The following is a 25,029-nucleotide window of genomic DNA, read 5'->3' on the forward strand; positions in this document are numbered from 1 at the left end:
TCATGGTGTGACTGCATGAGGGTGATCAGAGAGTGGCTCAGAGTATTTAAAGGGTGTTAAGAAGGTCTCTGGGCCTCTGAGGCCCCCAGTACTACTCAACCTTTAACGTCTCTGTCCCACTTTCATAAAGATAGAAAACAGAATAGGGGCCAAGGGGTTAGGGGCCAGGGAACAAGCGGTCAGGGAGGAGGGGTCATGGAGTTGTTTTAAGGGCACAGAGTTTCCGTGTGGGATGATTAAAATGTTCTGGAAAAAGGCCCGGCATGGTGGCTCACACCTGTCATCCCAGCACTTTGGGATGACCTGAGGTCAGGAGACCAGCCTGGCCAACATGGTGAAAACCCGTTTCTACTATAAAAATACAAAAATTAGCCAGGCGTGGTGGCACGCACCTGTAATCCCAGCTACTCGGGAGACTGAGGCAGGAGAATCGCTTGAACCCGGGAGGCGGAGGTTGCAGTGAGCCCAGATCACGCCACTGCACTCCAGCCTGGGCAACAGAGTGAGACTCCATCTCAGGAAAAAAAAAAAAAAAAAAGTTCTGGAAATAGATAGTGGTGAGTGTTGTACAATAATGTAAATGTACTTAATGACACTAAACTGTACACTTCAAAAGGATTTAAATGGCAAGTTTTAGGAGATAGATATTTTACCACAATTTTTTACAATTAAATACAAAGTAATTCAAAAACAAAGTGTTCAGGATTGTAATTATAACTCAAAATTTGTCCACTATAAACTATGCCTCTTTCATTTTTAGGTAAACTTCCTCAATTAGACATTTATTTAATGTTTTCTATTAAATGTTTACCAGTAACTGTTAAACAGCTTTCTTTCTGGTAGTAATTTTCCTCAGGGTTTTTCTATTTGTTCTTTTTTTTGAGACAGAGTCTCGTTCTGTTGCCCAGGCTGGAGTGTAGTGGTGCGATCTCGGCTCACTGCAACCTCCGCCTCCCAGGTTCAACCGATTCTCCTGCTTCAGCCTCCCGAGTAGCTGGGATTACAGGTGCCTGCCACCATGCCTGGCTAATTTTTGTATTTTTTTTAGTAGAGATGGGGTTTCACGATGTTGGCCAAGCTGGTCTCAAACTCCTGGCCTCAGGCAATCCGCCGGTCTCAGCCTCCCAAAGTGCTGGGATGACAGGCGTGAGCCACTGTGCCCGGCCTCCTTGGGGTTTTTCTGCTCAAGGCATCCCCTTTCTTCTTCTCACCCTCCCCTCTTCTCCACCTGCCCAGATGTGTCCATGAGTGACAAGTGTTCCCGTCTGCCTGTTTGTGTCCGCACAGCCTCTGAGAGCTAGGACGTCGCATGCACACGTGCAGAGTGAGGAACAGGGCTGAGGGGGCAGGGCAGCCCATACAAGGAGGCAGGGCGGGGCTGGGCTGCGTCCCCCGGGGCGCTGAGGACAGGTGCCTGGGCTGGAGGTGCTGGCACAGCCGCTTGCACGGGCCCAGTGAGCCGTCAGCCATCAGCCGTCAGCTGTGACAGCATGAGTGAGGTGCTCAAGTCAGCCCGTGACTATGTGCTCATGGCCGACGTCAGGAACTGCCACAGCGCCCGGGTCCTGGGGGGATGAGGAGCCCGGCAAGGCGTGGGGAACCTGCAAAGCTCCCCCCGCCCAACGTCAGGCCACCAGCCAAGGAGGCGCCAAGCACCGGCCCTCACGCCTCACCTCTGCTTGACCGCAGGGAGAAGCTCAGGGTGCGCTTGACGCCCTCACAGTTGCCCGGGTCTTCGTTGATGATGCCCACGTTGGTGTTCCAGGTGGTCCAGTTCACCTCATCCACCCTGCAGGGTAAGGGGTCGGGAGAGCCTGAGAGCTGTGCCCAGCTTCCCGGGCCGAGGGCTCTGCCCACAGGCCAAGCCCAAGAAAGCCACCCATCAGGATGGAGATGTGGTGGGTCGGGGAGGGCAGAGAGGACTTGATTTTTGGACACCATCCTCAAAGATGTGATCTCTGACCACACTGTGAGGCCCAGGGGGACTTTACATATTGGATGCCAGGCTCTGACGCTGCTCACTAGACGACCCCTTCTGGACACCTCGAATTTTCCAGAATTTAGTGTCTGGGCCCCACCAGATGAGATCTAAGATGGTCCCCTGTGCACGCCCACAGCTGAGCTCAGGACGGCCCCAATCCCTACAGCTGGCATTGGGAGACCCCCCTGTGCTCATGACCAGCCCCTCATGGAGGCCCTGAGGCAGGCTCTGTGTCCACAGGGGAGCCCCAAAGCTCCCAAGCCCTGATTCAGGTGGAGCCTGGGCATTACCTGAAGCACCACCGGTAGTCGTCCTTGCCATCAGGGGTGTACCCCACCTGCAGCAGCTTGCCTGAGCGGAAGGCCTTCCTCATGCACTTAAGGAAGCTCTTCTCCGTGTCCAGGATGGTGATGGCTCTCTGCAGGAAGACACCAAGGGCAGAGGAGCTGAGGGGCAGAGGGTGCATCCCGGGGCCACCCTGGCTGCCAGTATCCAGCTCCCCAGGGGCTCTCCCAGGCCCAGTTGCCTCCGGGGTGGTTGTCCAGTGCCCTCCACGCTAGCTTTGTTTCTGTAGCCTGGCGGGGGTACACTGTATACAAGGGGCACAGCCCAGCCAGCCCAGACCTGTCCAGGTGCCACTGGTGCCTGCCGGGCCTGGGCAGGGCAGCCCCGGGAGTGATACGGAGGCCCCAGACCCTGCCCTGAGGAGCTCACGAGGGGCAACATAGGGTAGGGCTGAGAGCAGGGCCACGAGTGAGACTGCCTGGGCCAGGTCCTGGCTCTGCCACTTACCAGCCATGTGGCCTTGAGCACAGATACCTAACTTCACTACGCCTCAGTGCCTCATTCAAAAACGGAACAGTATAGCCAGGCACAGTGGCTCACGCCTGTGATCCCAGCACCTTGGGAGGCCAAGGCAGGCGGATCACCTGAGGTCAGGAGTTCAAAACCAGCCTGGCCAACATGGTGAAACCCCATCTCTACTAAAAATACAAAAATTAGCTGGGTGTGGTGGTGGGTGCCTGCAATCCCAGCTACTAGGGAGGCTGAGGCAGAAGAATCGCTTGAAGCCGGGAGGCAGAGGTTGCAGTCAGCCAAGATCATGCCAATGCACTCCAGCCTGGGTGACAGAGTGAGACTCCATCTCAGAAAAAAAAAAAAAAAAAAAAAGGAACAGTAATAGATTCCACTTCACAGGACTGTTGTGAGGATTAAATGAGATCCGGTGAGACAGACACTTAGCACAGTCCCTATCACAGAGAAAGTGCTTCTTCATAAGAACGAAACTTATTATTAGTAGTTGGGGAGGCAGATGTGGCCCACGGGGCTCAGAAATGTAGCTGTCAGGGCCCTGCCTCATGGTAGCTGCTCCCCTGAGTCTGGCCTCTGGTGCCCACCTTACACCAGGCTCCTCTGAGGTGGACACCCTGTCGGGCTGAGCCCTCCCCCTTCTTCCCACCCAGACCACAGCCAAGCACGGTGTCTATAAACACCAGCTGAGCTCATCTGCCCCTGAGCAGGTGCTGGGCAGGGGAACTTGCTGGAAGTCCACTGAGGGAGGTGCTGAGGCTGGATCCCCAGGCCTGGCCGGGCTTTCTGCTCCCTCCTCAAATCCTGCAGGGCTCATGTGCCCAGCTGGGTAAGGCAGCGGATAGAGAGGCCCATACCCTCCTGGCCACACACCGCCCCCCCCCCACCCACCTGCAGCCAGCTGTGTAAGACAGCAGACAGAGCCGCCCACACTCTCCTGGCCACTCACCACCCCCCAACTCCACCCACCCACCTGCAGCTTCCAGATGTTCTTGCTCTCCTGTGCGATCTTGTTGACAGTCTCGCCCATGAGGGCAATGAGCATGTTGAGCAGGAGGATGTAGGTGAGAATTACATAGGCCAGCAGCAGGATGATGAAGACAGCCTTGAAGTCATAGTTCTCAGTGAACTCCAGGTCGCCCATGCCGATGGTGAACTTGAACAGCTCCAGGCAGGTGGAGTACAGGCTGTTGTAGGAGCTATCGGGGGGCCTGCAGGCAGGCCCCCGCCACCTGTGCGACGTGGACTCAGACGGCAGGGAGTCGTTCTTCCCGTCTTCAATCAGTGTCACCACCGCTACAGGGCACAGGGAGGGCGGGGTGCCACTGGACAAAAGCCAATATCCCAAGTCCCCTGACATACACCCTCTTGCTCAGTCAGTCTCAAATAACTTTGTGACAAGTTATTTTTAAATCACCCCTTCTTTAAAACTATCAAAAAAATTTTCATAGTATATTTTTAAGAACTTTATCATCATCTGCTAGAAAAATAAATAAATATATAAGTCTCTATGTGCAATGTGAATACAGCCACCTTTGTACAGTGCACAACCTGCTTAACCATACGTGTCAGCTCTGGCCCCACACCTGCTTTGTCCATCACACCCTGTTGGCCTGCATCCCTCAGAGGTCCATTTTGCTCCATGAGCACTGAGCCGCTCAGAGCAGAATGACCTCTCCCCACATGCTGCCTGCTTCTGTGGGAAGTGTGGCCCAGAGCCTGAGAGCCTCTGCAGCAGCTGTGCATCGTGGTTGCTGCCTATCAGTATCCACAAACCCCCCCGGCCTAGTCCCTTCCTGTACCTACTGAAATGCAGGGCCGTCAGATCCAGGTGCCAGAGCCCACACCTATTAGGTCTCTCCTAGTCACAGGTGCCCATCCCTCCCAGCCAGGGATTCCAACGCAAACGGCAGGGTGGGGACAGGGAAGGGGCACCACGTGAACCATGTAACTGTGGGACTCGGATAAGCATCAAAGCAGAGTCCAGTGCTCAAAAAATGATGTGGAGGCCGGGTGCGGTGGCTCAGGCCTGTAATCCCAGCACTTTGGGAGGCTGAGGCAGGCGGATCACCTGAGGTCAGGAGTTTGAGACCAGCCTGGCCAACAGGGTGAAACCGTGTCTCTACTAAAAATACCCGGGTTCGGATTATCCTAGCTACTCGGGAGGCTGAGGCAGGAGAATCGCTTGAACCCGGGAGGCAGAGGTTGCAGATTGCGCCACTGCACTCCAGTCTGGGCGACAGAACGAGACTCTATCTCAAAAAAAAAAAAAAAAAAAAAAAGATGTGGACATGTGAAAAGAGCACAGGAGCCAGCTGGAAGGGACTCCAGTGACTAATCTCAGACAATTTGAGTATTAAAATAAAAGAGGATAGTAAGGATAACCCATTTAACAAAGTGAGAATCCATGAAAACAAAAGACTCCATGAGGCCATTCTGATACAAACAAATACATAGAAATGGGGAATGGTTAGCTCTTCTCTATAATAGAATGCCAGGTAATAAATGCAGAAGCAATGATGGAGTTAGAAGATTATCTTCTCCGGGTGTGGTGGCTCACGCCTGTAATCCCAGCACTTCGGGAGGCCAAGGCAGGCGGATCACCTGAGGTCAGGAGTTTGAGACCAGCCTGAGTAACATGGTAAAACCCCATCTGTACTAAAAAAATAAAAATTAGCCGGGCGTGGTGATGGGCAGCTGTGATCCCAGCTACCCGGGAGGCTGAGGCAGGAGAATTGCTTGAACCTGGGAGGCCGAGGTTGCAGTGAGCAGAGATGGCACCACTGCATGCCAGCCTGGGCAACAGACAGAGACTCCTTCTCAAGAAAAAAAAAAAAATCATCATTTGGCCACCATCACAGGATGAAGTGATTCAGGTAAGACTCATCAACGGATGCTAGAACTCCTGGGTGAAAGTCTGATGAGAAACAGGCTAGTCACATAGTTTCAAAGCATCTCCTTGAAAAGTATCCATCACAAAGGTAAATATAGTAGCTTTACAGTGGAAAAGTCTGGCAGATCCACCAAAACCAAGTCATCAAAGCTAACGTCACCAGAAGTGAGACGGACATCATGTGACTCCCAATAAAACACACAGCAGAAGACACACATCGCTTCTTGATATTCTGGCCAAAAATGCATGCCTGGCTATAATCGTGAGGAAACATCAGACACACCCAAATTGAGAAACATTGTCAAAACCACTGGCCTCTACTCATTACAAATTCTGAGGTGGCAAATGACAAGGAATGATGCAGGAAGTGCCCTGGATTAAAGGAGACTAAGGTCAGGCGTGGTGGCTCACCCTGTCATCCTAGCACTTTGGGAGCCGAGGTGGGCAGATCACTTGAGGTCAGGAGCTCAAGACCAACATGACAAAACCCCGTCTCTACTAAAAATACAAAAAAAAAAAAAAAAAAATAGCCAGGTGTGGTGGTGGGCATCTGTAATCCCAGCTACTGGGGAGGCTGAGGCACAAGAATCACTTGAACCCTTGAAGTCGAGGTTGTAGTGAGCTGAGATGGTGCCACTGCACTCCAGCCTGGGCAACAGCATGAGACTCTGTCTCAAAAAATAATTAATGGCCGGGCACGGTGGCTCATGCCTGTAATCCCAGCACTTTGGGAGGCCAAGGTGGGTGGATCACCTCAGGTCAGGAGTTTGAGACCAGCCTGGCCAATATGGTAAAACCCCATCTCTATTAAAAATATAACAACTAGCCAGGCGCAGTGGCTCACGCCTGTAATCCCAGCACTTTGGGAGGCCGAGGCAGGCGGATCACGAGGTCAGGAGATCGAGACCATCCTGGCTAACACGGTGAAACCCCGTCTTTACTAAAAATACAAAAAATTAGCTGGGCATGGTAGCAGGCACTTGTAGTCCCAGGTACTCGGGAGGCTGAGGCAGGAGAATGGCGTGAACCCGGGAGGCAGAGCCTGCAGTGAGCCGAGATCACACCACTGCACTCCAGCCTGGGCGACAGAGCGAGACTCTGTATGAAAAAAAAAAAAAAAATATATATATATATATATATATATATATATATATATATATATGCATAAAAACTAGCCGGGCATGGTGGTGGGTGCCTGTAATCCCAGCTACTTGGGAGGCTGAGGCAGGAGAATTGCTTGAACGTGGGAGACGGAGGTTGCAGTGAGCCAACACAGTGCCACTGCCCTCCAGCCTCAGGGACAGAGTGAGACTCCGTCTTAAATAATAATAATAATAAATTAATTATTAAAGGAGACCAAAGAAGCATGACAATGGAAGGTAATGCATGATCTGGGAATCTCATTTTCTGATAAAGACATTATTAGGACAATTGATGAAATGCAAATAAAGGCTATGGGTTAGCTAATAGTGTGGGTCAATGTTACCTTCCTGATTGTGATCACTGAACTGTGTTTATGTACAATAACTTCTTTTAGAAATACACACTGAAATACACGCTGAAGTACATGCTGAAATACACGCTGAAATACACACTGAAATACACGCTGAAGTACACGCTGAAGTACATGCTGAAATACACACTGAAGTACACGCTGAAGTACACACTGAAGTACATGCTGAAATACACCCTGAAGTACACGCTGAAATACACACTGAAATACACGCTGAAATACACGCTGAAATACACGCTGAAGTACACGCTGAAGTACACGCTGAAATACACGCTGAAGTACACGCTGAAGTACACGCTGAAATACACGCTGAAGTACACGCTGAAGTACACGCTGAAGTACACGCTGAAATACACGCTGAAATACACGCTGAAGTACACACTGAAGTACACACTGAAGTACATGCTGAAATACACCCTGAAGTACACGCTGAAATACACCCTGAAGTACACGCTGAAATACACCCTGAAGTACACGCTGAAATACACACTGAAATACACGCTGAAGTACACGCTGAAATACACGCTGAAGTACACGCTGAAGTACATGCTGAAATACGCCCTGAAGTACACGCTGAAATACACCCTGAAGTACACACTGAAATACACGCTGAAGTACACCCTGAAGTACACCCTGAAGTACACGCTGAAGTACACGCTGAAATACACCCTGAAGTACACGCTGAAGTACACGCTGAAATACACGCTGAAATACACACTGAAGTACACACTGAAGTACACACTGAAGTATTTCATGGTAAAAGCCTGATCATATCCACAACTTACTCTCAGTCTTTTTCACACGTGGCACATGTGTTCATGTTTGTGCGTGCGCATGTGTATAGGGGTGGAGAAAGTGATAACATAAAATGTGGTAATTTGGGGGGAATCTGGGTCAACAGTGTAGAGAAGTTATTGGTTCTATTCTTGCAACTTTTCTGGAAGTCTGAAATAATGTCAAAATTAAAAGTTCAAGGGCCGGGCACGGTGGCTCACACCTGTAATCCCAGCACTCTGGGAGGCCGAGGCGGGCGGATCACAAGGTCAGGAGTTTGCAACCAGCCTGGGCAACATGGTAAAACCCCATCTCTACTAAAATACAAAAAAATTAGCCGGGCATGGCGGTGTGCACCTGTAGTCCCAGCTACTCGGGAGGCTGAGGTAGAATTGCTTGAACCCGGGAGGCAGAGGTTGCAGTGAGCCGAGGTCGTGCCACTGCACTCCAGCCTTGGTGACAGAGCGAGACTCCATCTCAAAAAAAAAAAAAAAAAAAAAAAAGTTGAAAAAACAACTGAGCCAAAATGCTATGCGGCAGCCACAGCACTTCCAGCCTGGAAAATTCTTAAAGCATTTTATATAACACGTGGCCAAGTCCTGGGGCTCATTTCAGTGTGTCCTCTGTCCACCCTCTCAGTCACCTGCAGACATGCACCTGCCTACCCGGTGCCTTCTCATTCAGCTCCTGGCAGTCTTCAGAAGGCTCAGCCAAGCAGGACCCCTGCCCTCCCCCAGCGCTGACCAAGCTCATTACCTGTGGAAAACCCGAACAAGAAGACGACATAGACAAACATGAAACGGCACAGGTCTCTCAGGATCATCTGCAGGAGACAGCAGGCTCATTAGAGCCGAGGCCAGGCCCAGGAGGAGCTGAGGGAAGGGCCGGGCCGCATCGGCGTGGGGATGCATCTTGAGAACGTGTAGGGCGGTTTGCTTTGCTGGTTCTCAGCTCAGGGGTCATGAGGGAGTCACCCACCCTTCCCCCATAGCCTTTGTTCTGGTCAGGAGATGGAGGCCTGGTGTGCAGGGGGGGGTCAGGTTTCAGGGGCCCCCCCTACACACACCTGGGTCAGGGCGAGATTGCTTGATTCTTGGAAAATGGGCTGGGGGCTAAACCAGCCCCATCCCAGGCACAACAGAGAGGATGGGCGGAGTTCTTGGCCCCATCTCACACGCCTACGAGGTAAGCGGGCTCTGAGGAGACCCACTGGGGCCCAGGGAACCCACCTTCTCTATCATGACGGCGTAGATGCCCATCTGCTGGAAACCGCGGGTGTAGTAGAGCATGTTGGTCCAGCCCAAGGCCAGGGAGAACACCATGGAAGCCACATACTCCTTGAGGTGGCTGAAGTACAGCACCACGGTGGCCAGCATGAACAGTGACTGCAGAAAGCTGAGGGTGGAGGGGCAGAAAGCTCCGTCTACGGGAACCCGGGAGGCCTGGCACCCCCAGAACAAAAGGCCACAGGCTGCTCAGAGGTCCAGACTGCAGGCCGCGATAGGAGCTAGGGTTGGGCTGTCCTGACTCCTTCAGCCCAGGCGTTCTCCGTGGAAGCAGCATCGTCCCCAAGGAGCAGAAATTGGCTTGGTGAGGAGCTGTGCAAAATCTCACTCTTTATGTATAAAGCACAGATACAAATATAGTACCTAAAGGCCAGGCGCAGTAGCTCACGCCTTTAATCCCAGCTCTTTGGGAGGCTGAGGCATGCGGAGCACAAGGTCAGGAGTTCGAGGCCAGCCTGACCAACAGTGAAGCCCCACCTCTACTAAAAATACAAAAAAAAATTTAGCCAGGCATGGTGGTGCATGCCTGTAATCCCAGCTACTCAGGAGGCTGAGGCAGGAGAATCACCTGAACCCGGGAGGCAGAGGTTGCAGTAAGCCGAGATCATGCCACTGCACTCCAGCCTGGGAGACAGAGCGAGACTCCATCTCAAATAAATAAATAAATAAAAAGTACATAAAAGGATATATAGTGGCCAGGCGTGATGGCTCACACCTGTCATCCCAGCACTTTGGGAGGCAGATCACTTGAGGTCAGGAGTTCAAGACCAGCCTGGCCAACACAGTGAAACCCTGTCTCTACTAAAAATATGAAAATTACCTGGGCAAGGTGCACCCCTCTAATCCCAGCTACTGGGGACGCTGAGGCAGGAGAATCACAATGCTAGGTAGAACACTGCTTCTCTTAGGCAGGTAAATCAGTGTGTGGTAAACCTACAGACCTTGCCTCTTGAGTTTGCCTTTCGGGGCTAAAGTATAAGTATCTCAAGATTAGGGGGAAAACAGAGGAAAAGAACCCATTCTACCAAAAAGATGCCTGCACTCCTGTGTTTATCAAAGCACTATTCACAATAGCAAAGCATGGAATCAATCCAGGTGCCCATCAATGGTAGACTGGATAATCAAAAAGTGGTACGTATATACCATGGAATACTATGCAGCCATAAAAAAGAATGAAATCATGTCCTCTGCAGCAACATGGATGTAGCTGGAGGCCATTATCCTAAGCAAATTAACACAGAAACAGAAAACCAATTCCCACATGTTCTTACTTATAAGTGGAGCAAAACACTGGGTACCCACAAGCACAAAGATGGGAACAATAAACACTTAGGATTCCAAAAGTGGGGCAGCCGGGAGGGGGACAAGGGTTGAAAAACTACCTATCAGGTACTATGTTCACCACTTGGGTTACCAGATCATTAGACCTCAGCATCATACAATATACCCACCTAACAAACCTGCACATGTACCCTGAAATCTAAATTCTTTAAAAAAAATTAAAATTGAAAAAGTGTACCTTTCACAATCATGTAAAATAAAGCTAATTCTAGTTTTACTTGTCCAAAAAAAAAATTGGGTGAAAGGATGCGGTTTGTGAGTCGTACGGACAAGCTAGGTGCAAGAGGATTCGAAATTATTCCTTGTCCTTCCAGGAAGGAAGAGATCAGGGCAGGGGCTGTGAGCCGAGATCCCAGGAGACAGGTTCTGGAAGGCCCTCGGTGCACACTGGGGCTTGAGGCTCTGGCTTACTTTCTGAAGGAAGGAGCTTTCCTGCCACATCCACATTGTTCTATTTATTTATTTAGAGATGGAATCTCGCTCTGTTACCTAGGCTGGAATGCAATGGCGCGATCTGGGCTCACTGCAACCTCTGTCTCCCGGGTACAAACAATTCTCCCACCTCAGCCTCCCGAGTAGCTGGGATTACAGGTGCGTGCCACCATGCCTGGCTAATTTTTGTATTTTTAGTAGAGACGGGGTTTCACCATGTTGGCCAGTCTGGTCTTGAACTCATGACCTCAAGTGATCCACCCGCCTCAGCCTCCCAAAGTGCTGGGATTACAGGCGTGAGCCACTGTGCCCGGCCATCCAAACTGTTCTATAACTGTGCTTTCACTCATCTGCTTCCTCCTAAAGCAGTGGTTCTCAACCGGGAGTGATTCTGGCACCACCCCCCAAAACAAGTGAGGGGCCTTTGGCCATATCTGGATATGTTCTTGATTGTCAAGACTGGGGGATGGGGAAGCTCCAGGCGACTGGAGGATGGGGAAGCTCCAGGCAGCTGCGAGTAGAGGCCAGTGATGCTGCTATATATTCTACGATGCACAGGGCAGCACCCCCCCCACAAACCACCACAACTAAGCACTACCCAGTCCAAAATATCAACAGTGCCAAGGTCGCACAACCCCCCGTTAAAGATAGGAAACTCCCCAAAGGCGGGCGCCATGTCTGTTTCATCCAGTATTCCAGGGCCAACCCCTCGAACGGCAGATGGATGGACAATGAGTGGGAAGGTGAACAAGGGTCCATCTCACTTGGACTGTAAGTCACGGCACAGTTTCTCGATCCCTGGCCCCTGGCACATACCTGGCACAGAGCAGGCCCTCAGTATGAATATTCATCCCCCAAGTATGTATTCAGTGCCTGCCGTCATTCCCTCAGCATGTTCACTGAGGTCCCACTATGTGCCAGGCCCGGCGTGAGTGAGAGCTCAAGTGAGAACTGATTGCGGTCACCTGGGGACTGGACTGGGACTGAGTCAAAGTGTCACTTACAAAAGCATCTCACTGTAGCTGTCCACAAACAGGGTCTTCATCGACGGCCGCCTCTGCAGGAAATACTGAATCTGCAGGTAAACAGAGAGAGTAAGATCCCAGGCAATGCTCGATGTGGCTAAATGGTGAGCACTCAGTTGCTTCCTAAATGGCACCACGATGGGGTGGCCGAATGTGTGAAAGCACAGATTGTGAAAAGAGCAGAACAGCAAGGGTCAGGCCAATGGGGTGACACTAGGTGGCCCAGTCAGTAGAGATGGTTAAAAATACACAGTGGAAGCCGGGCGTGGTGGCTCACGCCTGTCATCCCAGCACTTTGGGAGGCCAAGGCGGGTGGATCACCTGAGGTCAGGAGTTCGAGACCAGCCTGGCCAACATGGTGAAATCCCGTCTCTACTAAAAACACAAAACAATTAGCTGCGCGTGGTGGCGGGCACCTGTAATCCCAGCTACTCATGAGGCTAAGGCAAGAAAACTGCTTGAACCCAGGAGGCAGAGGCTGCAGTGAGCCAAGATGGTGCCACTGTACTCCAGCCTGGGTGACAGCGAGACGCCATCTCAAAAAAAAAAAAAAAAAATTACACAGTGGATTTACAACTATACCCAGAAGTACAGACAGGAAGGAAAATCATTAAAATGTTATCAGTTGCTGTATTGAATTGGGCAAATTGTTTTCTTCTTTCTAATTGGAGCTTTTTCCTAATTTTTTTTTAAGAGATCAGAGTCTCACTATGTTGCCCAGGCTGGTCTCAAACTCCTGGCCTCAGCCTCCCAAGTAGCTGGGATTACAAGCGTGAGCCACCTTTTTCTTAATTTTTCACATGCCGAGCATATTTTTTTCTTAATTTTAAGTAAGCGTTAAAATAAAAATTCTTGTAACAAGCCGCCACTGTCAGCCATGAGTCCTGTCCAAGACACCACCACACTTCTGCTCCCTCCCACAGGCCAATCCTGCTTTTGCCATTCCAGCCACACTTGCTACTGTGGCACTGTACTTTACTGTAATGTAAACCATGAGTGTGAAAAGAAAGACAGTTGTCTCTGTGAAGACGAAGTTCAATGACAGAACAATTCCATAAAGGTGAGTGACTGAAAAAAAAATTGGATAGAGCTTACACCAAAAAAGACTAGGGGATAAAAATCACAATAGAAGGCTGGGCGCGGTGGCCCAAGCCTATAATCCCAGCACTTTGGGAGACCAAGGCGGGCGGATCATGAGGTCAGGAGATCGAGACCATCCTGGCTAACATGGTGAAACCCCGTCTCTACTAAAAATACAAAAATTAGCCGGGCGCTGTGGCACGCACCTGTAGTCCCAGCTACTCGGGAGGCTGAGGCAGGAGAATCACTTGAACCCAGGAGGTGGAGGTTGCAGTGAGCCAAGATCACACCACTGCAGTCCAGCCTGGGCAACTGAGCGAGACTCCATCTCAGAAAAAAAAAAAAAGTCACAATGGGGCCGGGCGCAGTGGCTCACACCTGTAATCCCACCACTTTGGGAGGCCAAGGTGGGCGGATCACGAGATCAGGAAATCGAGACCATCCTGGCTAACATGGTGAAACCCCATCTCTACTAAAAATACAAAAAATTAGCCGGCCGTGGTGGCGGGTGCCTGTAGTCCCAGCTACTCAGGAGGCTGAGGCAGGAGAATGGCATGAACCCAGGAGGCGGAGCTTGCAGTGAGTGGAGATCGTGCCACTGCACTGCAGCCTGGGTGAAAGAGCGAGACTCCGTCTCAAAAAAAAAAAAAAAAAAAAAAAATCACAGTGGAGCCTGGGCATGGTGACAGCTTCCTGTAGTTCCAGCTACTCCAGAGGCTGAGGTGGGAGGATTGCTTGAGCCCAGGAGACAGAGGTTGAAGTGAAGTGAGCCATGATCACGCCACTGCACTCCAGCCTGGGTGACACAGCAAGACCCCATCTTATAAAAATTAAAATTAAAATACTACAAGGGTTTCCAGAGTCAAAAAAAACAAAAACAAAAACCAATGATCATCTCAAATTCTACATTCAGACTTTTTTGTACGCAGCTAAGTTCTCACTCTTCTTTAAAGAAGCTGAAACTAGAAATCTTAGATTATATAAATATGGTTTTTGCAAGAAAGGTGATGTAAAATCTGAAACAGTGAGTCCCACATTCAAAGAAAAGATTACTCCTGCATTAAAAAAAAAAAAATGGCCAAGGATTGCACATGTTTGAGTTTCAGGTTAAAAATAAAACAATTCTTTGCTGGTGTGGTGGCTCACGCCTGTAATCCCAGCACTTTGGGAGGCTGAGGCAGGTGGATCACCTGAGGTCAGGAGTTCGAGACCAGCCTGGCCAACATGGTGAAACCCCACCTCTACTAAAAATACAAAAAAATTAGCCGGGTGTGGTGGCAGGCGCCTGTAATCCCAGCTACTCAGGAGGCTGAGGCAGGAGAATTTTTTGAACCCAAGAGGCGGAGGTTGCAGTGAGCCGAGATCATGCCACTAGCCTCCAGCCTAGATGACAAAGCGAAACTCCACCTCAAAAAAAAAAAAAAGATTCCAGTATGCATGGAGATTTCCTTCACTGCTCAGAGCTTTAACAGATTGGTTTAATTAAAAAACTACCAGTCATGATCCTATCACTTAAGAGGCCTCCACTCTGCCCCTGTAATCAAATATTCCGTTCCGTGGAGTAGCTGGAGTGTCTACTTTCAAGCTTGCCTGCCTTGGGCCCGTGGAGACGCCCTGAGCACCCTCCCGCCCCGCGGTGACTGACTGAAGGGCTCTCATCTTCACCTCTGCGTCTCTCAGCTCCCCAAGTAGGGCTATGATGTGTCTGATGAATTAAAAAGTGAGTGAGTGCTCAGGGATCTTCTTGGCTTTTTGTTTTGGTGATAATGGAAACTCACAATGTGGGAAGGAACGCTTACCCCTCGGAAAAAGAAGTAGACTCCTCCTAACACAGACAGGATCTCTCCAGTAACTCGGAAATAGTCTCCAGTTTTTTCCATCTTAAAGGGAGGCTGTTAGATGCAGAGAAGTTGGTAACTCCATTTACTCATTCGTTCATTCAACAAACATGGACCAGGTCCATGAAGCCACAGTCGCTGCCCAGGAGGCACAGCCTCCATCAGGGGAAGGACACACAAAGACAGTGTGTTATTAGGGGAGCGCCCGCAAGGAGGCCCCTCTGTGGGCCTGATTCCCCAAAGTGGCAGCCTGCAAGTGCCAAGCGGAGCATCTTACAATGCTGTGCCGCCTCCCAGGCAATGTCCCGGCAGGCCCAGAGCTCCTCCTGGCTGGGAGCAGAGTGATGGACAGCAGGGTGATGGACAGGTGGAAGCACTCTCATGGACCCCACGCCATACACATCCCGCTGCCACCCCAGCCCATGGCCAGTCTCCCACGAGTGTCAGGGACTCCCACTGACCATGGAGGGAGAGACTGTGCCACACACACTCGTGGGTGTCACCCTTGTGTTTCAGTGGCCATTTCCTGGAGTGGGTCACCATCCACATTTCCTAAGCACTAGTTCATCAGCTTGCCTTACCAGCACATTTTTCTCTTAAAAAGAAGTCACTGGCCGGGTGCAGTGGCTCACGCCTGTAATCCCAGCACTTTGGGAGGCCGAGGCGGGCGGATCACCTGAGGTCGAGAGTTCGAGACCAGCCTGACCAACATGGAGAAACCCCATCTCTACTAAAAATACAAAATTAGCCAGGCGTGGTAGCTCATGGCTGTAATCCCAGCTACTTGAGAGACAGAAGAATCACTTGAACCCCGGAGCCAGAGGTTGCGGTGAGCCAAGGTGGCGCCACTGCACTCCAGCCTGGGCAACAGAGCGAGACTCTGTCTCAAAAAACAAAAAACAAAAAAAAACAAAAAAAGAGGGAGGCTGAGGCAGGAGAATGGCGTGAACCCAGGAGGCAGAGCTTGCAGTGAGCTGAGATCACACCACTGCACTCCAGCCTGGGCAACAGAGAGAGACTCTGTCCCAAAAAAAAAAAAAAAAAAAAGGAAGTCGTTATGTGGCCTTAATAGGTGGACAGAAATCGGGTTTCATGCAATTATGAAGTTGAGTTTTTAAAGTAAATGTGCAGCCAGGCACGGTGGCTCACACCTGTAATCCAAGCACTTTGGGAGGCCGAGGCAGGCAATCACTTGAGGTCAGGAGTTCAAGACTAGCCTGGCCAATACGGTGAAATCCCATCTCTATTAAAAATATAAAAATAAGCTTGGCATGTTGGTGGGTGCCTGTAGTCCCAGCTACTCAGGAGGCCGAGGCAGAAGAGTCACTTGAACCCGGGAGGTGGAGGTTGCAGTGAGCAGAGATTGCGCCACTGCACTCCAGCCTGGGTGATAGAGTGAGACTCCGTCTCAAAAAAAAAAAAAAATTAAGTAAGTAAGTAAACTTGTAAAGTGCCCTGGAAACAAAAGCAGCAAATTAAGTGCCCTGGGTGTCGGACACGAAGGACTAAGTCCAGAAGTTTGATGAAGTCTTGGCTTTTGGCAGAGGAAAAAGGCTGGTCTTAGGCTGATTTGATGGATGGCCCAGGGCCTGGCACAGAGCTGCTCAAAAGTCTAAATCCAGGGAATGAATAATGAGCAAGTGAGTGAATGAAAGAGGGCAGGCAAGCAGGATGATGGTGGGCTCTGGGCTTAGACACCAGCCCACATCCCTGGGGACCCCCAGGCCAGGGGTGAGCCCTGTCCTGAGCCCAAATTCCTGCGTGATTTTTCTTTTTTTTTTTTTAGACAGAGTTTCACTCTTGTTGACCAGCCTGGAGTGCAGTGGTGCCATCTCAGCTCATCGCAACCTCTGCCTCCAAGGTTTAAGCAATTCTCCTGTCTCAGCCTCCCTGAGTAGCTGGGATTACAGGCAGGCTCCACCACACCCAGTTAATTTGGTGTTTTTAGTAGAGACGGGGTTTCACCATGTTGGTCAGGCTGGTCTCAAACTCCAGACCTCAGGTGATCTGCCCACCTCAGCCTCCCAAAGTGCTGGGATTACAGGCGTGAGGGACCATGCCCGGCCCCTGCATGCTTTCTAACCGAGTACACCCCGTCTACAATCAGGGACCTGAGTCACCACACACTCAGCCCCACAGGACCTCAAGGCTAAAGGAGAGGGACTGAGAAGCGGGAAGGGGGTGGGTCTCCTGTACAGCCTGAGGCAGGGAAGATGGGCGCAGGGATACAGGTTCTCCAGGTTCTCCATCCATCGCTCCCGCAAGCTGGGAAGGAGTCCAGGGCAGAGCCTGGGCCTGGGGTTGGGGAGGTCTCCCGAAATGTCCACACCCCTTCCCCACCACCCACACTCTCGCCCACGAGGCCTGAGCCTCTGGCCGCACCAAGCCATCCACGGGCCTGTAGTAGGCAGCCATGGTGAAGATGATCATGTACAGGCAGTAGACCAGGAAGTTGAAGTAGAAGATGCGCTTGACGAATCTGTCCCACTTGTCCTGCAGGAGTCGGTTCAGCGGCTCCACCAAGAGCATGTCGTGGCGATTCTAGGGGGTGGGGAGAGAAGTGAGGTTCCCTCCTGCAGCAGGAACTCCTCGCACGCCCACACCAGCCCGTGGTGCCCCTCACAGCCATGTGGCCCCCACAGTCCTCAGCCCACGGAGCAGGTGAGATGGGAGGTCTGAGCCAGCCGGCAGCCATAGCCTGGGGCTGGTCCCAGCACTGCCGCGGCTCACGGAGGGACCTGCCCTCTTGGCCTCAGTGTCCCCAGAGATGCAGTGAATGGGGTGAAACTGGACAAGCTCTTAAGTGCTCACTTAATGGCCCACCGCACTGCCCAATAGTCTATGCCCGTTGTGTCTAATAACTCCCTCCCGAGAGCCCACAGTAACGGGAAGTAGTTGGCTTAGGGAGAGCCTGGGCATGAGGGGCTCAGGGCAGGCAGGAAAGAGCCTCTGGGTCCTCACTTCTCACGTTTCCAGCCCTGGGTCAGGCAGGGCGGCAGGGAGGCAGGGAACTAGGAGGCCCTTCCTGCCCCAGGAGGGCCCAGTGCCTCATGCCATCATTACAAGTATGCTTTGGGGCAAATGTCTCATATCCAGCGACTTTGATGAAGTTCAAATAGGCCGGGTGTAGTGGCTCACGCCTGTAATCCCAGCACTTTGGGAGGCCGAGGCAGGTGGATCACTTGAAGTCAGGAGTTCAAGACCAGCTTGGCCAACATGGTGAAACTCCTTCTCTACAAAAATACAAAAATTAGCCAGGCATGGTGGTGGGTGCCTATAATCCCAGCTACTTGGGAGGCTGAGGCGGGAGAACTGCTTGAACCCCAGGAGGCAGAGGTTGCAGTGAGCTAAAATCACGCCACTGCACTCCAGCCTGGGTGACAGAGCGAGACTCTGTCTCAAAATATAAAATAAAATAAAATAAAATAAAATAAAAATAAGTTCAAGTATCCCTGAGACTGATGAGCCAAAATCAGATCATCCCAGCCTCCCTCAGGCCATCGAGTCCAACCCCCACCCCAAACTTAAGCTCCCTCAAAGAGGTTCCTGATCAGTGTCTTCTTGAATGCCTTTGGGAATGGGAAACTCCTTACTGCCTCAAGAGGCCTATGGAGACTCACTGCCTGTAGGGAATACCTCTTCTTTGGTCTTCTCTACTTTCCACTAGTGGTCCTGGCTCTGCCCTAGGGTCCCCAGGACAAGTCCACACTCCTTGTCCCTGAGAGCCTTTAGAGACATGAAGATGTCAGTGGTGGTCCCAGAGCCTCTCCCCCAGGTCAAATACTGCAGTCCTTGTTGAGGCCACCTCCTATCTGGACCTCTCCTCTGGGAACACTTGTATCCAGCACTCTGAGTTGGAGGCCCAGGTTCAGCATGGCAGCCCAGGGGAGGCAGAGCAGACCAGGCCTTTCCCAGCCCTGGACTCTGCTCCTGTAAACGCAACCTCTGACCTGTGAGATGTCGTGGAAGCCCCTCACTGCTGATGGCACAGACTCCAGCCCCCAAGTCTGCCTTAGGAGCTCAGAGCATCACCTTAGAAAGAAGGGACAGGTAAGGTGGCCTTTCCAAACAGCGTGGCAGGATGGATTACTCACTACGTAACACTAAGACATTCATTTGGAGCCCAAATATTTAAGTAAGATGCCTACTTCACACCTACACAAAAATAAGTTCTTGGCCTGGCGCAGTGGTTCACACCTGTGATCCCAGCACTTTGGGAAGCCAAGGAGGGCGGATCACCTGAGGTCAAGAGTTCGAGACCACCCTGACCAACATGGAGAAATCCTGTCTCTATTAAATACAAAAAATTAGCAGGGCCTGGTGGCGCATGCTTGGAATCCCAGCTACTTGGGATTCGAGGAGAATCGCTTGAACCCGGGAGATAGAGGTTGCAGTGAGCCGGGATGGCACCATTTCACTCCAGCCTGGGTAACAACAGCAAAACTTCATCTCAAAAAAAAAAAAAAAAAAAAAAAGAAAAATCTACACGCCCTGCCATCAAGTGAAAAAAAAAAAGGTTGTTGTACATTGTGTATAGTCCGATCTCATTTATGTAAACAAAATGAAACTGTGCATTTTTTAAATAGTATAAAAGGAGGGTCCTTTTGTCCATGTTCCTCTGAAACGTTTCTGTTTTTATGGGATGATAATCACGTATGGTTGCTATGCTTAGGGAAAATTCAGTGGGCATGAGTGGGGAACGTGAGGCTGCAGGGCCTGGGCCTGGGTGCAGCAGGCTTTCACTCCTGAGAAGCCAGCTGGAGCTGGACCAGGGGCTGGGATTGGGGCTGGGGTGCAGAGGCCCTGAGGCCCTCCCTGGCTGTGCCCCAGCCGCTCACAGGGGTCTCGCTGCTGCTGTAGGCGATCACCTCCAGCACCGAGTTCTTCTCGCAGGTGTCGATGCAGGACAGGTCGTACAGCGAGGAGTGCACGGGCCCGTAGGCCCACTCGGTGAACTTCCTGGACAGGTGCCTGCACTCGGGCTCCTGGATCTCCCGCTGGAGAATATAGGCCAAGACCTGCCCCCGGGGAGCAAGAGCCCGTCAGAGGCCAGCCCCAGGCTCAGCCTCAGACAGTACCTCAACAACCAGCTCTGCTTCCCAGCCCAGCTGGTGGCCCCACCTAAGCCCCAGGCGAGTCCCCACCCACTCCTGACCACCATTGAGATCAACCAGCCGGCCGGGCATGGGTGGCTCACGCCTGTAATCCCAGCACTTTGGGAGGCTGAGGCGGGTGGATCACCTGAGGTCAGGATTTTGAGACCAGCCTGGCCAACATGGCAAAATCCTGTTTTTACTGAAAATACAAAAAAAAAATTAGCCAGGCATGGTGGTGTGTTCCTGTAATCCCGGCTACTTGGGAGGCCGAGACAGGAGAATCACTTGAACCTGGGAGGCGGAGGTTGCAGTGAGCCGAGATTGTGCCACTGCTCTCCAGCCTGGGCAACAAGAGCGAAACCTCATCTAAAAAAAAAAAAAAAAAAACACACAAACGTCAACCAGCCAGCTGCCTCAGATACTACCTGCACCATATCAGGCCCACAATCCCCTCACGGCGAGGCCCCAGCTCTACCATCTCACCATGAAGGACAGCGGTGGTCCATTCTCGATAACCTCAAGCCAGAAAGAAAGAAAGAGAATGCAAGAAATGAGAGCCAGATGGGGTGGCTCATGCCTGTAATCCCAGCTACTTGGGAGGCTGAGGTGGGAGGATCACTTGAGGCCAAGAGCTGGAGGCCTGCCACCAGGAGCCACCAGCTGGAGCTGGGAGCTGGAGCCATCAGCCTTGTTACCTAAAGCTCCTGCCTGCCATGCTCCTGCCTGCCATGGAAAAACACCAACAGCTTTTTTCTTTTTCCTTTTTTTTTTTTTTTGAGACAGAGTCTTGCTCTGTCACACAGGCTAGAGTGCGGTGGCGAAATCTTGGCTCACTGCCACCTCCGCCTCCCAAGTTCAAGTGATGCTTGTGCCTCAGCCTCCCGAGTAGCTGGAATTGTAGGCACCTGCCACCACGCCTGGCTAATTTTTGTATATTTAGTAGAGGTTTCACCAGGTTGGTCAGGCTGGTCTCGAACTCCTAACCTCAGGTGATCCACCCACGTCGGCCTCCCAAAATGCTGGGATTACAAGAGTGAGTCACCGCGCCCAGCCCAACAGCTATTCTTCTGTTCCACCCTGGGCAGTCCCTCCTCCATTGCCCAGCACCCTACCCCACCCCATGTCTTGTTGCTGATACTTAGAGCTGGAAATCCAAAATGGCACATTGGCCATTGCAGGGTTCTGCCCTGTGGCTCCCAATTTCTCAGACTTATTCTAACAGCCCTACAGGCTGGTATGACAGAATCAGAGTCCCGCACACACAGATAGCGACGCCAGGCTCCCGCAGTGAGTCAGCCAGTCCTCTCCCATGCCATCATCCCTGCACCGCACCAGCCTGAGCTGAAGCCCCTTCTTACCCCGATCTTCCCGGTCCCAGCTGCCAGAGCCAGCGGCGTCATTCCCTTCTTGTTGGTGAGCTCCTCCAGCTTCAGCGTCGGGTGCAGTTTGGCCCCCAGGATCAGAATCTCATTGTACATGCTCGTCACAAACTTCGTGTTGTCGGCCGTGTTATCGGCCACCTCCACCAGGGCATGCAGCACCGTGTTGCCCACCGAGTCCCTGGCGCTGATGTCGGCCGTCTGCCAGGAGTTCTGCAGCAGGAACTTCACGATGCCCAGCTGGTTGGTGCACGCGGCCAGGGACAGGGGCAGTTCACCTGCATGAACACAGGGCCCAGGTGGGCCTCAGGAGTGAGATCCAGCTGGCCCCTGAACCACCGGCCTCCAAACTCCCTCTGTCTCTGCCCAAACCTCCCCTTAGCAAAAGCCAAAAAGATCAGGGTCTGCCACACTGTCTCCCTACCAAAGTAGAATCCAGGCCGCCCTTTGGTTTTCTTAAAGAAGTCCCCATGGGCCGCAGCCTGGACGTCTGCTCCGTTCTCCACCAGGAGGGTCACCAGGGCCATGTTGCGTCTCTCGATGGCGATGTGCAGTGCTGTCTGGCCTACAGAGGACGCGCACGGTTGGCTTCGTGGTCACAGTCCTGTGGGGCTGCCGGGACAGGTGCTGGGGAAGGGCTCTGGGCAGGCAGCAGCTGCTGCAGGAGGAACTGGGCAGAAAGTGCCTGGAGGACCCCCCACTGCAGGAGGCCAGGCCAGGGTCCCCCAAGGGGTCCCAGCAAGGTCCTGAGACAGGAGACCCCTGGGAACAGGAAATAACGGGTTGGAAGCCAGAGGAGTCAAAATTGCCCGGGGGGCAAGGAACAGCAGCAGAGAGAAAGGCCAGAGGCTGTGACTTCCAGGGACAGGGACCATCCAGTCAGCAGGGGGAGGCAGGGACTTCTCAGGGTCAAGAGAGGAGACATCAGATCGGGGAGGCAGAGACCCCCAGGACCAGGAGAAATCAAGCCAGCAGATGGGAGAGGCAGGGACCCCCTAGGATTAGGAGCCACCAATGCAGTGGCTGGGACAGGGAGTAAGGATCCCAGAGGAGCAAGGAGGCCCAGGGACAACCATGCCCTCCTGCTTCCCGGTGCTGCGGGCTGAGCCATGCCCGGCCCCGCCGCCCTCCTCACCCTTGTAGTAGCTGTCCGTGTAGCTGGCGTTGACAAACTCCTTCAGGCTGTCCGTTTGCCGCGCGATCTCCAGGAGCAGGGGGATGGTGTTGTTTTGTCCGTCGTGCAGGTTGAGCATGGCTTTCAGCAGACAGGTCTTCCCTGTCTCAGGGTCTGAAAGACAAAGGGAGGGTCAGGGCAGGCCAGGGCTGGGGCCCTCCCCGAGCCCAGCGCTGGGGCCACCTTTGAACTCGTTGTCTGTGAGGTGCTTCTTGCTCTTCTGCAGGAAGAGCAGCAGGCTCTCCAGATCCTGGCAGTTATTCTGAGCAACGGCTTCAAAGATACTCCTGCGATCATAGAGCCTGAGGGTCTTCTCGGTGCTGGCGGCGACAGAGTCCTGGGACAGCAGCCTGTGGGCCAGAAAACACCCTCGTCTCATACCCTGGCCTCCCCTCGGCCCTGAGGCCTTCGGAGCTTGTCAAGGGAACACGACTAAATCCCAAGGCAAACCAAAAAGGGGAAAAATGATATAAAAGCTGCCCCTCAGTCTAGGTGACTGTCCAGAAAACCAATGTAACAGGGACAGTGGAGAGCATGTGTCCCCATTCTGTCCCCACCCTGTCTATAGACACCATCTAGAAGGTCACCCTCCTACTCCCAGACCACTGGCTTCTCTGCCTGCTCGGGAGCTCGGGAGGCAGGAGCCTGGTGGGGACGGAGGGAGGTGGAGGCAGGGGTGTAGACAGCCCCTCTAAGGGAAAAGGTGGCCTCACACTCCCCAGAAGTCAGCCAGCCTGTGGCCCTCCCTGCCCTGCCTTGCAGCTCACTGGAGCTGTGCTGTGCTCTCCAAAAGCCTCCTGCCCTTGAGCTTTTAGACTTCAAGTCCAAGTGTCTGTGGCTGGTAGGCATTGCGGGCGTGGACACCTGGACCCAGCACAGACACCAGCCCCCGTGACTGCACATCCCACGAGGTCACATGAGGAAGGACGCTGGACCAGACCACCCCTAAGGCTCTCCAGCCCCCTGGCTTTGTGACATTTAGCCCAGAAGCCAGACCACCCTGTGGCATCTCCATGGCCAGCTGGGCTCCCAGCAGGGAGGGGGGCTCCAGACGCGGACTTACCTGGCACCGGTGGGGCCGTCTCCTGGCCTCTGGATGGTGATAACAGGGCTGACCGTGATGGTCGGGCAGGAGTCCAGCTCACCTTCCTCGTGAGGGCAATCCACCGGGAAAGCCTCCTCCAAGTCACCCTTCCCAAAGAGCCGGGTGCGGCTCTTGGCCGTGGAGAGCTGGGGCTTGGCTGGAGGTGGCCTGGAGTTAGGGTCTCCATCCAGGGGGTCTGGGCAGGTGTCCTTTTGGAGTGGGTCCGCAGCTGCCCCCAAGTCTGTGCTGCTCCATTTCTTCATCCTTGCTGGATCCTCTGTGGCCCAGTGTGCAACCTGCAGCAGCCGCCACGCCCGGGTTGACTCCCAAAGTAAGGACTGCTCGTCCTTAGACCCCACCTGCCCTCCTTGCCAAGGGCCCTGTGAAGCAGGGTACCCCAAAACCCCAACTTGCTGCTGCCCCCAGCCCCCTAGAACTGAAGTGTTTCCAGGACTGAACCTCTCACCCCAGAGGCCTCAGAGGTGAGCAGGCCTAGCAGGGCCCAGGCAGTCCTGCGGCCACTGACGTCGGCCTGAGAGGGTGGACAGGCCCCCGGCTCGGAGACATCTGCGGTTCTGGGTTAGATCCATCCCTCCTCGTCTCTGGGCCTCAGGGGCCTCCTCTGCAGGGTGAGGTTGATAACCACCGCGCTGCCTCCCTCCCCACACAGAACAAGGAAAACGGCCGGGGTGGCCGTCGTGGGCTGAATTCAGGGAGGATCTCGGTGATGAGGATGGCTCAGTCCAGAAGAGCCAAGCAGACTGTGTCCCTGGAATAGGGTGAGCGGCAGAGACTGGCCCACCCACACCCACACCCACACCGCACTGCGGGGCCCTGCTGTGCCACGGGTCCACACATCATCAGCCAGGTGCCCGGCCTGCCTTCGCTCTTCAACCTCGCTGCCACAGCCACTGAGCTTATACGAGATTTTGGATTTTGTGCTTTTTGTCATTTTTATGAATCAACATCTGTCAAGCATCCTGGCCTTGAATGTTTAGGCTTTTTTGTGTGTGTGTGTGTGTGTGTGTGTGTGTGTGTGTGTGTCTGTGTGTGTGTGTGTCTCACCCTGTCGCCCAGACTAGAGTGCAATGGGGCAATCTCTGCTCACTGCAACCTCCACCTCCCGGGTTCAAGCGATTCTCCTGCCTCAGCCTCCCGAGTAGCTGGGATTACAGGCGCCCGTCACCACGCCTGGCTAATGTTTGTATTTTTAGTAGAGACGGGGAACGTTTAGGCTTTAAGTGATTTGGAGCTGGCTGGTCTTCTAGACCTAAACACCTAGAGATCAGCTGGCTGCTGGCAGCAGCATGTGTAGTCGGACAC

At 52.7% G+C, this 25,029-nt stretch overlaps 1 protein-coding gene across 5 annotated transcripts in view; it reads right to left on the reverse strand.

The window, feature by feature from the left end:
* The window catches only part of TRPV1 (transient receptor potential cation channel subfamily V member 1), a 57,811-nt gene that overhangs the window by 4,346 nt on the left and 28,436 nt on the right, over positions 1-25,029 (reverse strand). For 2 of the 5 annotated variants that reach the window (XR_010152756.1, XM_063798182.1), the window contains exons 2-15: positions 23,686-24,002; positions 22,806-22,972; positions 22,584-22,736; positions 21,873-22,013; positions 21,428-21,726; positions 19,812-19,991; positions 17,356-17,514; positions 14,935-15,027; positions 12,035-12,105; positions 9,201-9,366; positions 8,728-8,794; positions 3,765-4,087; positions 2,272-2,399; positions 1,674-1,789 (exon numbers count right to left, since the gene is read on the reverse strand). Coding sequence is in view for 4 of the 5 variants with exons in the window: in XM_063798182.1 (XP_063654252.1) it covers positions 1,674-1,789; positions 2,272-2,399; positions 3,765-4,087; positions 8,728-8,794; positions 9,201-9,366; positions 12,035-12,105; positions 14,935-15,027; positions 17,356-17,514; positions 19,812-19,991; positions 21,428-21,726; positions 21,873-22,013; positions 22,584-22,736; positions 22,806-22,972; positions 23,686-24,002 (2,380 nt within the window). In the remaining variant the exon portion in view is untranslated. Of the gene's footprint in view, positions 1-1,673; positions 1,790-2,271; positions 2,400-3,764; positions 4,088-8,636; positions 8,795-9,200; positions 9,367-12,034; positions 12,106-14,934; positions 15,028-17,355; positions 17,515-19,811; positions 19,992-21,427; positions 21,727-21,872; positions 22,014-22,583; positions 22,737-22,805; positions 22,973-23,685; positions 24,003-24,172; positions 24,280-25,029 lie in introns of those variants that run through there. The other 3 variants (XM_016931209.3, XM_063798183.1, XM_063798184.1) reach the window with 2 other exon arrangements.

This window comes from Pan troglodytes, chromosome 19 (genome assembly GCF_028858775.2).
Source record: "Pan troglodytes isolate AG18354 chromosome 19, NHGRI_mPanTro3-v2.0_pri, whole genome shotgun sequence".
NCBI classification, from domain to species: domain Eukaryota; kingdom Metazoa; phylum Chordata; class Mammalia; order Primates; family Hominidae; genus Pan; species Pan troglodytes.